This window comes from Cyprinodon variegatus, unplaced genomic scaffold (genome assembly GCF_000732505.1).
Source record: "Cyprinodon variegatus isolate N-32 unplaced genomic scaffold, C_variegatus-1.0 Scaffold131, whole genome shotgun sequence".
Classification (NCBI taxonomy): domain Eukaryota; kingdom Metazoa; phylum Chordata; class Actinopteri; order Cyprinodontiformes; family Cyprinodontidae; genus Cyprinodon; species Cyprinodon variegatus.
Window position 1 is genome coordinate 60,429 of NW_015150584.1, and position 9,807 is coordinate 70,235.

The 9,807-nt window shown below is 42.8% G+C and overlaps 2 protein-coding genes across 2 annotated transcripts in view; both read left to right on the plus strand.

The window, feature by feature from the left end:
- The first annotated feature begins 6 nt into the window (after positions 1 to 6).
- LOC107085716 overlaps positions 7 to 9,807 on the plus strand; it is a 14,110-nt gene continuing 4,309 nt past the window's right edge. Inside the window, exon 1 of the mRNA XM_015376206.1 lies at positions 7 to 1,305. Coding sequence (XP_015231692.1) covers positions 86 to 1,216 — 1,131 coding nt within the window. The 5' untranslated portion in view covers positions 7 to 85 and the 3' untranslated portion in view covers positions 1,217 to 1,305. The remainder of the gene's footprint in view (positions 1,306 to 9,807) is intronic.
- The window catches only part of LOC107085700, a 16,859-nt gene continuing 10,158 nt past the window's right edge, over positions 3,107 to 9,807 (plus strand). Inside the window, exons 1-4 of the mRNA XM_015376185.1 lie at positions 3,107 to 3,182; positions 5,861 to 6,055; positions 6,128 to 7,209; positions 7,365 to 9,804. Coding sequence (XP_015231671.1) covers positions 3,107 to 3,182; positions 5,861 to 6,055; positions 6,128 to 7,209; positions 7,365 to 9,804 — 3,793 coding nt within the window. The remainder of the gene's footprint in view (positions 3,183 to 5,860; positions 6,056 to 6,127; positions 7,210 to 7,364; positions 9,805 to 9,807) is intronic.

A 9,807-nucleotide genomic window follows, 5' to 3' on the forward strand; every position in this document is an offset into this window, starting at 1 on the left:
AGAGAAAGCAGGACAGAGACATTTGAACTGTTGCATCTCAACGCAAAGTGACTGCGTGATCCTGCGGTAGAAAGAACTCAGAGACATGTCGCAAGAGGACGAGGGAGCAGGCCCTTCAGGGGCTGGACGAGGCTCAGATGAAGACAGCCAAGCTGCCCCTTCGCTTGACAGTGGAGGTAACCCTTTGGTGCAGCTGCAAACACAGATTCTCGAACTAAGTAGAAAACATGATGCTGCTATGTCAAGTATTTCTAATATGTGTAATGTTCAAACCAGATCTGTTGTTTACATCCCAAGAGAAAAGGCAATTGTACCTTTCTGTGGAGAAGCGGGAAAAGATGCTTACACTGTTGATGAGTTTATAGATGAGGTGGAAAGAGCAATGAGAACTAGGGGTTTGCATGGGGAGGATCAAACTGATTTAATTCTCTCACAGCTAAAGGGCTCTGCCTTAGAGGAAGTTAAGTTGCGTATGGGTGGGCAAGCGAGACAACCCCGTGATCTCTTTTCATACTTGAGGGAGGCATTTAGGGAGAAACGCACCACTCCACAGCTCTTACATGCTTTCTACGCCCGTCGGCAACTAGATGGGGAAGACCTGCGGGATTATTCACATGCCCTGTCTCAGCTGCTAAACTCTGCACTACAGCAGTCTCCTGGTGTAGTACCCGACACGCAGCTAACACTCCGCGATCAGTTCATTGAAGGCGTGCGTGACTCCACTCTTCGGCGCGAACTACGCAGACTTATTAGAGAGAAACCTGATTGTAATCTCTTTGATGTTAGAGAAGAGGCATTAATGTGGACTATGGAGGACCGTCCACGCAGTGCTAATGTGGCTAGAAATAGAAATATAGTAGGTAACAGACCAAATGACAACTTAGAAAAGACCGACTCCACAATAAATTCACAGACAGATCTGGCTTTTACTCTACAAGAGGTGGTTAAAATAATCGCACAACAAGGCAAAGCAATAGGAGAATTAACCAATGCAGTTCGAGAGCTCACTACACAGGCTACCAGTTCTGAAGACAGTAGGAGTGCTAGGACTAAACCTAAACTCAAATACACCAGAGACGGTCAGCCGATTTGTCTGCGATGTGAGGGGGTGGGACATATGGCCAGATACTGCAACACACAACGTAAGCCTACCAATCAGTCTCCAGGCATGCCTGGTTCTGCGGTACAGGAAAACGGGAGCCCTCCATTGCTCTGAGCCTGGCAATGCGAGGCAAGTCAGAAGGCTCAAAAGAAACTCTGACCAAAGAACACTTTCTGGAGCATGCTGTAGGACAGTGCCCTGAGGTGGATATCCAGANACTCTGCTGGTTTCTAAAAACAGTGAGTTAACCCCACCAGTGGTTTTAAACAGTAACACATTATAGCAACTAACCAATCAAGAAACAAGGTGCTGACTCTAAGGAGAATAACCAGACCAGATCACATACTCTAGAAGGGTTATATTATCAGATGTATTTTTTACACTAATCTTTAAATTGGTGTCCTGTATGGGTGTGTTTGTATGTGTGTTTGGTTATTAGGCACAAAGAGACTTCTTTTGAAGTCAAAATGTAAGTTTCCTTTAAAGAAATGTGTAACATCCCTCCTGTAAAGCTTTCGCATCATTTTGGGCTTTCACACCCCTGTGCACCAACCAGGGGTAATGCGCTACCACATGGACAGATCTGCATGGAAAACATGGCAAGTGATATATATATATATATATATATATATATATATATATATATATATATAAATAATTTTTTTCTGGTGGAACAGCCAGGTAGAGACTTTTACTGTTTAATGAAATGCAGAAAATTATTTTTAAATGGATCAACAGCATGCTAATCAGAGGGAGGGAATGCAGTAAATAAGACTTTAATGACTCGTGGGGAAAAGAGCTATGCAGTTAGCATCGTCATTAAATACCTTCAGTTTTTGGTCCAAAAAAGTGTGGTGTTGGTTGTCAACAATTGTATTTTGCTTAAGGTATTTTAATGCATCAGTTTCAGTCGAATCGTTAATGGAAATAACAGCCATTGATTTTCCTTTATAAGTTAAATTAGGGAAATCATCTTCAGTAATTCATCATGCCGTTTATAAAAAAATACATTTATATTGAAATACCACAAGTCTAAAACTGTAAATGTTTAAAAAAGAAAAAAAAAGAAAAAAACACTGAATGATTGACATGACACAGGGTGTATACTAATCCATACAGTAGTCATTCTTTCTTAGTAAAAAAAAATGTTAGCCGCTGTTTAGAAAAGCAACAGCATCTAAATGAATGGTAGGGCATAAAAATGCATATAATTTTAAACCATCTTTTTTATTAGCCATTTGAACAAGGTGAGATACTAAAAGTGTCATTGTGTTAGGTAAATATCTAACCCACATGCAGAAGACAACTCAACTGAAAAGGATTTAAAGAGTTTATATAACAGAATCTTGTAAAAGGACAGCAATCCTGGATCAGATTCAGCATGGGATAATCTGGGAAGAGATGTGCAGTTAGAATGAGTGGTAGAAGGTTTGCGTCTTTCCTATAAAAATTACTTAAAGGTGTGTGTTGTAAGGTCAGCAAGGGGATGATGACGGTCAGGATGCAGCAACTTAGTTTCACATATATTTTCAAAGCAGCTTTGGGATATCTGCTAGAAGGTTTTTGTGGGCATGAAACAGGAACAGGCCGACTTGGTTCTTGTTGTGATTTAAAGGTGTTCTGTAAGTGGTGGACGGGTCTTTATCCAGAAGCAATGAGGCCCAAAACTTAGAGTGCTGCGGCTAGAGTTTAAAAGCAGGGTGTGATCTTGATACTTGAATCTTGGAATCATCTGGAGAAAAGAACCAGAGGAGAATAAAAAAGGTTAGTTTATTCTTGGAAACATGCAAATAGAAGACACAGGTTGTGTCGGAACGTCCGCCCTAATCACTATATAGGGCACTATAAAGTGGTTACGCCATTTTAGATGAATGGCCGAAGGTGTATTGGATAAAAAAAGTAGTGGACTTGGAATTTCCCAAAAAGTAGTGATCACCCCCAGAATTAGAGAGCTCTTCTCGCAAAGGATCATGGGGTTTGTTGTGGTGACAAGAAAGAACAAAGATGGCGCAAGTACTGTGTGTGAAGGCAGAGTTCCAAGACCAACAGGGAGCGAAAGTAGTGGTCATCTGTCCGCAAAGTCAGTTAATGAAATCACTATGAAATCCACTATATAGTACCCAATCTATATAGGGATTTAGGGGTAAGGTGGAAGTTCGGACACAGCCACAGTCTCGTTAAACCTAACAGAAACACCACCTCAGCCTTTTAGTGTGTAAAGCATAGGATCAGAGTGGAAATCTCATCAATAAGTAATGTCTCTTTATGAATAGTTGATCTGGTGAGGTCTGCTGTTTGTCAGTGCATTTGTCTTTGTGTATCAGGATGGCTGATTCTGGCTTTGTGAATGTATGCAGACACTTATTAACTGTGTCTTGAAAAGGTTCCACATTCCTTGAAATAGTTCCTATTTTATCACACCACAAACACAAAGAAACACAAAATTGTACACATTAACCCTCCCCAGTTCAAATCTCTTGAAGCCTCAATCCATCCTCTTTTATTTAAAGCCTGTGCTGGATAAAAGCATTACAATAGCATAATCCTGTGACCACTACATTTCATTGTGTTTAGCGTGTATTCAGTGTTACTGGAAAACAACATCCCATGTGTTGGCCATAATGTCAGATTTTGGTCTTAACTGGTGGTTTCCACAACACCTTGTTTCTTTTTTACATTAATAGTTTCATCAACTGCCAAGAAAGGTTTGATTGAAAGAGATTTGATGTAGACTACGTTTGTAACTGCGGTCCCTTTTAAACCTTCTTATTCCCATTAAGAGATTTTTGAAAGGATTTACAATTATTTTATTTTTTGAAATACAGTGACATCTGAAATACATATTTTAACTATTCAGTAACAGCTTTTGTGCGTCAAAGCATTTCCACACATTTTCAAAAAGCAGTTACCTTGACCTCTTTGACTGTTCAATATTTGACAGATGATTGATAGGAAGTGTTATTTGTTGGTGTCTTGTATATTTATTCTGATAGGTGTTTAGGAAAACTGATCTTAATAACTGTTGAGAAACATAAGGAATGTGGGCAAGACAGTCTTCTTTTCAACAAGTAGGCTGTAATGGTTTCTCTTGCGAAAAATGCCTTCTTCTCCTGCCAAGAGCGTGGATTAGAGTCTCTGAAACAATTATGTGGTTCTTGGGCAAGTATACACAAATCACCCCTGACACCGCCTTTACTTTTGTTTCTTCAGGCAAAGTAAGATAGGCATAATGAAGGAAGGCCAGTCGACATTGTGTGTATGTTCTAGTGTTTATCTGCTTGACAGTACGCACATTTTGTTGGAATTGTGCAAACACTTCTTTTTTTTAAGTAGAGGATACACAGAGAAAAGGCTACAGAGAAGCCCTTTGATGTATAAAAAGTAGGAAAAAGGCTATTGATTACCAATTGAGGTTTTACATGTCCAGAAGGCCTCCAAAACAAAAAGTGACAATGAAATTGCACTTTACATTCAGAGATAAAAAATCCCCAACTGTAGAAGCAAATCATTTAAAACTCATGCTGTGTTTTACGGGTACTTTAGCTATAGTGCCTCTGGAAAATATTAAAGCTCTTTACTTTTTATCATTTAGTTATGTTCAACCATTTTTCCAAATGGCATTAAATCAATGTCTTTCTTACATAGCAATTTAAACACATGTCTTCAAAGACCACCAATAAATTAGGGTTTTTGAGATTGCTGCAAATTTATTACAATTGGAAGACATCTCTTCCAGTATTTTTTCTAAAGATGCTCTAATTGATTAAGATCAAGTGATGTTTGGACTAAGGTTTATGAACAGACAAATTGGGGGTACGATGTCCCAGTGAAAATGATAAGGAAGCAATAACCAGAGTATTCCTATTCATTAAAAAACACAAGCAAAAAATTAAAATAATAGAAAAGGTTAATTTTCCAAAAAAAACAACAAGGATATACTCAAACAGGATAACTCAGGTTATTTCAGATTAAATGAATATATGTATCACAGGCAAGAGCAGACTAATCTGATTCCAAGCTTTTTTCTTTTTTAAATATTAAAGCTTTCATATCTCTATCATTCTATATCAGTGTGCCTTTCTGTACTCGGGCCCTGCTACAAGGTCGACATTTATAACATTGGGTGTTTTAAGTAAAGACGGACCTCTTATCATCCCTATTAGGTCAATTAGACAGTTTAATTATATTTTTTTCTACTAACTNAAAGTCAGGTTTCTGGGTCATGAAGTCTCAGCCCAGGGCATTAGTGCGGATCCTGACAAAATAAGTGCGGTGACTAAGTGGCCCATCCCTAGTACTGTGAAAGAGCTGAGGTCCTTTTTAGGATTTTGTAGTTACTACAGGAGATTTATTGAGGGTTTCTCCCAAATCGCAGGGCCACTTCATGATGTTGTGAATGTATGTATTAAAGAGAGCAGTCAGTACAGGGCTAAACAGCTTTTTATTTCGGCCTGGACACCACAGTGTTTACAAGCTTTCGAGCTACTCAAGGAAAAGTTAACCAGTACCCCCACGCTAGGCTACGCTGACTTTAGCCTTCCTTTCACACTTGAGACAGATGCTAGCAGTCTAGGATTAGGTGCTGTCCTTTATCAGACACAAGGAGGGAAAAGGAAAGTTATAGCTTATGCCAGTAGAAGACTCAGAGGGGCTGAAAAGCATTAAAGTGGGCAGTTACAGAAAAGTTTAGGAGTTATCTTCTGGGTTCTAAGTTCACAATCATAACAGATAACAACGCCCTGTGCCACCTGTCCACAGCTAATCTAGGAGCCATTCAGCAGAGATGGGTTGCACAGCTGTCTGTATTCGACTTTGAAATCAAGTATCGCCCTGGTCGTTGCAATACTGCCGCCGATGCCCTTTCCAGGCAGCCATCAGGGGATGAGCCAGAACCCGACAGCGAGGATGCAGAATATGATGGCTGCATAGCCATATGTAACATGTTCAGGGCAGGTACTGATTTAGACCTAGATTGAGTTGCAGCTGGAGTCAAAGCTCGTGAAGTCAGGCTGCTGCATGCATCAGAAGCAAATGAGGAAGCAGTCAGTGAGACTGTGCAGGACAGCACCCCAACCATGCCTGGTTATTCTAACGCAGAGCTTCAGCACTTCCAGGCGTCAGATCAGACACTAAGTGTCTTCGGAGATTTCTGGCGGAGACAGAAGAAACCTGGTTACCCACAGAAAATGGGTCTACCTAAACTTGTGCGGTCCCTGTTGAAACAGTGGGCCCGTATCAGAGAAAAGGATGGACTTCTGTACCGTGTGATTGGGGATGCTCATCTTGGACAGTGTCATCAGCTGCTATTACCAGCTTGTCTCAAAGAACAAGTGCTCAAAAGTGTGCATGATCAAATGGGGCACCAGGGAATTGAGCGGACAATGAGTTTATTGAGGCAGAGATGTTTCTGGGGAGGAATGTATGAAGATGTGGAGCAACGGGTGAAGAAATGTCAGAGGTGCGTGTTAACAAAAATGCCACACCCCCGAGTTCAGGCACCCCAAACTCCCTTCTTGGCTACTCGCCCACTGGAAATTGTCGCTGTTGACTACACCACACTTGAACGTGCCACAGATGGACGTGAAAACGCTCTTGTAATAACTGATGTGTTCACAAAGTTCAGTCAGGTTTTTGCCACACGAGATCAAAAGGCAGATACTACAGCCAAAATCATACTGAAAGAGTGGTTCATGAAATATGGGGTACCAGAACGTCTGCACTCAGACCAGGGCAGAAATTTTGAAAGTGCAGTGATTGCTGAGCTATGCAAACTGTATGGGGTGAAAAAGACTCGGACAACACCGCACCACCCTCAGGGTAATCCTCAATGTGAGAGATTCAACAGGACGTTACACAACCTTCTCCGTACGCTTCCCCCTGAAAAGAAGCGGCGTTGGCCCGAACATCTGTCAGAGCTGGTGTATGCTTACAATGTTACGCCACATTCAACCACAGGGTATTCGCCCTATTACTTACTGTTTGGTGTCCACCCACACTTGCCAGTTGATGCATTGTTAGGCCAGGAGCCAGTGAAGGATGACAAACTGGACTGGTTAGCGGTGCACCAGGAGCGTCTCCAGGACGCACATGCCAGGGCCAGAGAATATGCGGAATGAAAGGCTGCAGAGAGAGTCATTCAGCAACAAGGAAAAGTGTTTTGCCCACCGGTTGATATTGGACAGTTAGTGTACCTCCGCTACCGACCACCAGGAAGAAATAAAATTCAAGATGCCTGGGCATCAACCGTGTACAAAGTGGTTGATATCCAGGGGACNAGGCAGAAGTAAAGGTTCTCCTGGGAAACTATGCAGATGTCTTTGCACTTCGCGACGAAGATTTGGGGTACACAGATCGTGTGAAACATGAAATCCCGGTTTCAGATGAGACACCCGTTTCTCAGCCATACAGGCGCATTCCACCTAATCAATACAAAGAGGTCAGGGAACACATTTCTGAGCTGCTGCGAAAAGGAGTAATTCAAGAGAGCTCAAGCTCTTATGCTTCACCAGTCGTTTTGGTTCGAAAGTCAGATGGAAGCCTTAGACTCTGTGTGGACTACCGCAGGCTAAATGCAAAGACCAGACGCGATGCATTCCCACTTCCCCGCATTGAGGAAAGCCTGGATGCTCTGAGTGGTGCAGAGTTCTTCTCAAGCATTGATCTTGCAAGTGGCTACCACCAGGTGGCAGTGCATGAGAAAGACAGAGACAAGACAGCATTTACCACACCATTTGGCTTGTATGAGTATTTGAGAATGCCTTTCGGGTTATGCAACGCCCCGGCAACGTTTCAACGTCTCATGCAGGCCACGATGAGTGACTTGGTCTTCCAAATGGTGTTGATCTATTTGGATGATCTGCTCGTGTTCTCAGCAACATTCCAAGATCATCTGGTGAGACTAGAGACTGTCCTGAAAAGACTAAGGGAGACTGGGCTTAAGGTAAAAGTTGAGAAATGCCACTTCCTCCAGCCTAAAGTCAGGTTTCTGGGTCATGAAGTCTCAGCCCAGGGCATTAGTGCGGATCCTGACAAAATAAGTGCGGTGACTAAGTGGCCCATCCCTAGTACTGTGAAAGAGCTGAGGTCCTTTTTAGGATTTTGTAGTTACTACAGGAGATTTATTGAGGGTTTCTCCCAAATCGCAGGGCCACTTCATGATGTTGTGAATGTATGTATTAAAGAGAGCAGTCAGTACAGGGCTAAACAGCTTTTTATTTCGGCCTGGACACCACAGTGTTTACAAGCTTTCGAGCTACTCAAGGAAAAGTTAACCAGTACCCCCACGCTAGGCTACGCTGACTTTAGCCTTCCCTTCACACTTGAGACAGATGCTAGCAGTCTAGGATTAGGTGCTGTCCTTTATCAGATACAAGGAGGGAAAAGGAAAGTTATAGCTTATGCCAGTAGGAGACTCAGAGGGGCTGAAAAGAACGATCAGAACTACAGCAGCATGAAGCTTGAACTGTTAGCATTAAAGTGGGCAGTTACAGAAAAGTTTAGGAGCTATCTTCTGGGTTCTAAGTTCACAATCATAACAGATAACAACCCCCTCTGCCACCTGTCCACAGCTAATCTAGGAGCCATTCAGCAGAGATGGGTTGCACAGCTGTCTGTATTCGACTTTGAAATCAAGTATCGCCCTGGTCGTTGCAATACTGCCGCTGATGCCCTTTCCAGGCAGCCATCAGGTGATGAGCCAGAACCCGACAGCGAGGATGCAGAATATGATGGCTGCATAGCCATATGTAACATGTTCAGGGCAGGTACTGATTTAGACCTAGATTTAGTTGCAGCTGGAGTCAAAGCTTGTGAAGTCAGGCTGCTGCATGTATCAGAAGCAAATGAGGAAGCGGTTGGTGAGACGGTGCAGGACAGCACCCCAACCATGCCTGGTTATTCTAACGCAGAGCTTCAGCACTTCCAGGCATCAGATCAGACACTAAGTGTCTTCGGAGATTTCTGGCGGAGACAGAAGAAACCTGGTTACCCACAGAAAATGGGTCTACCTAAACCTGTGCGGTCCCTGTTGAAACAGTGGGCCCGTATTAGAGAAAAGGATGGACTTCTGTACCGTGTGATTGGGGATGCTCATCTTGGGCTGTGTTATCAGCTGCTATTACCAGCTTGTCTCAAAGAACAAGTGCTCAAAAGTGTGCATGATCAAATGGGGCACCAGGGAATTGAGCGGACAATGAGTTTATTGAGGCAGAGATGTTTCTGGGGAGGAATGTATGAAGATGTGGAGCAACGGGTGAAGAAATGTCAGAGGTGCGTGTTAACAAAAATGCCACACCCCCGAGTTCAGGCACCCCAAACTCCCTTCTTGGCTACTCGCCCACTGGAAATTGTCGCTGTTGACTACACCACACTTGAACGTGCCACAGATGGACGTGAAAACGCTCTTGTAATAACTGATGTGTTCACAAAGTTCAGTCAGGTTTTTGCCACACGAGATCAAAAGGCAGATACTACAGCCAAAATCATACTGAAAGAGTGGTTCATGAAATATGGGGTACCAGAACGTCTGCACTCAGACCAGGGCAGAAATTTTGAAAGTGCAGTGATTGCTGAGCTATGCAAACTGTATGGGGTGAAAAAGACCCGGACAACACCGCACCACCCTCAGGGTAATCCTCAATGTGAGAGATTCAACAGGACGTTACACAACCTTCTCCGTACGCTTCTCCCTGAAAAGAAGCGCCGTT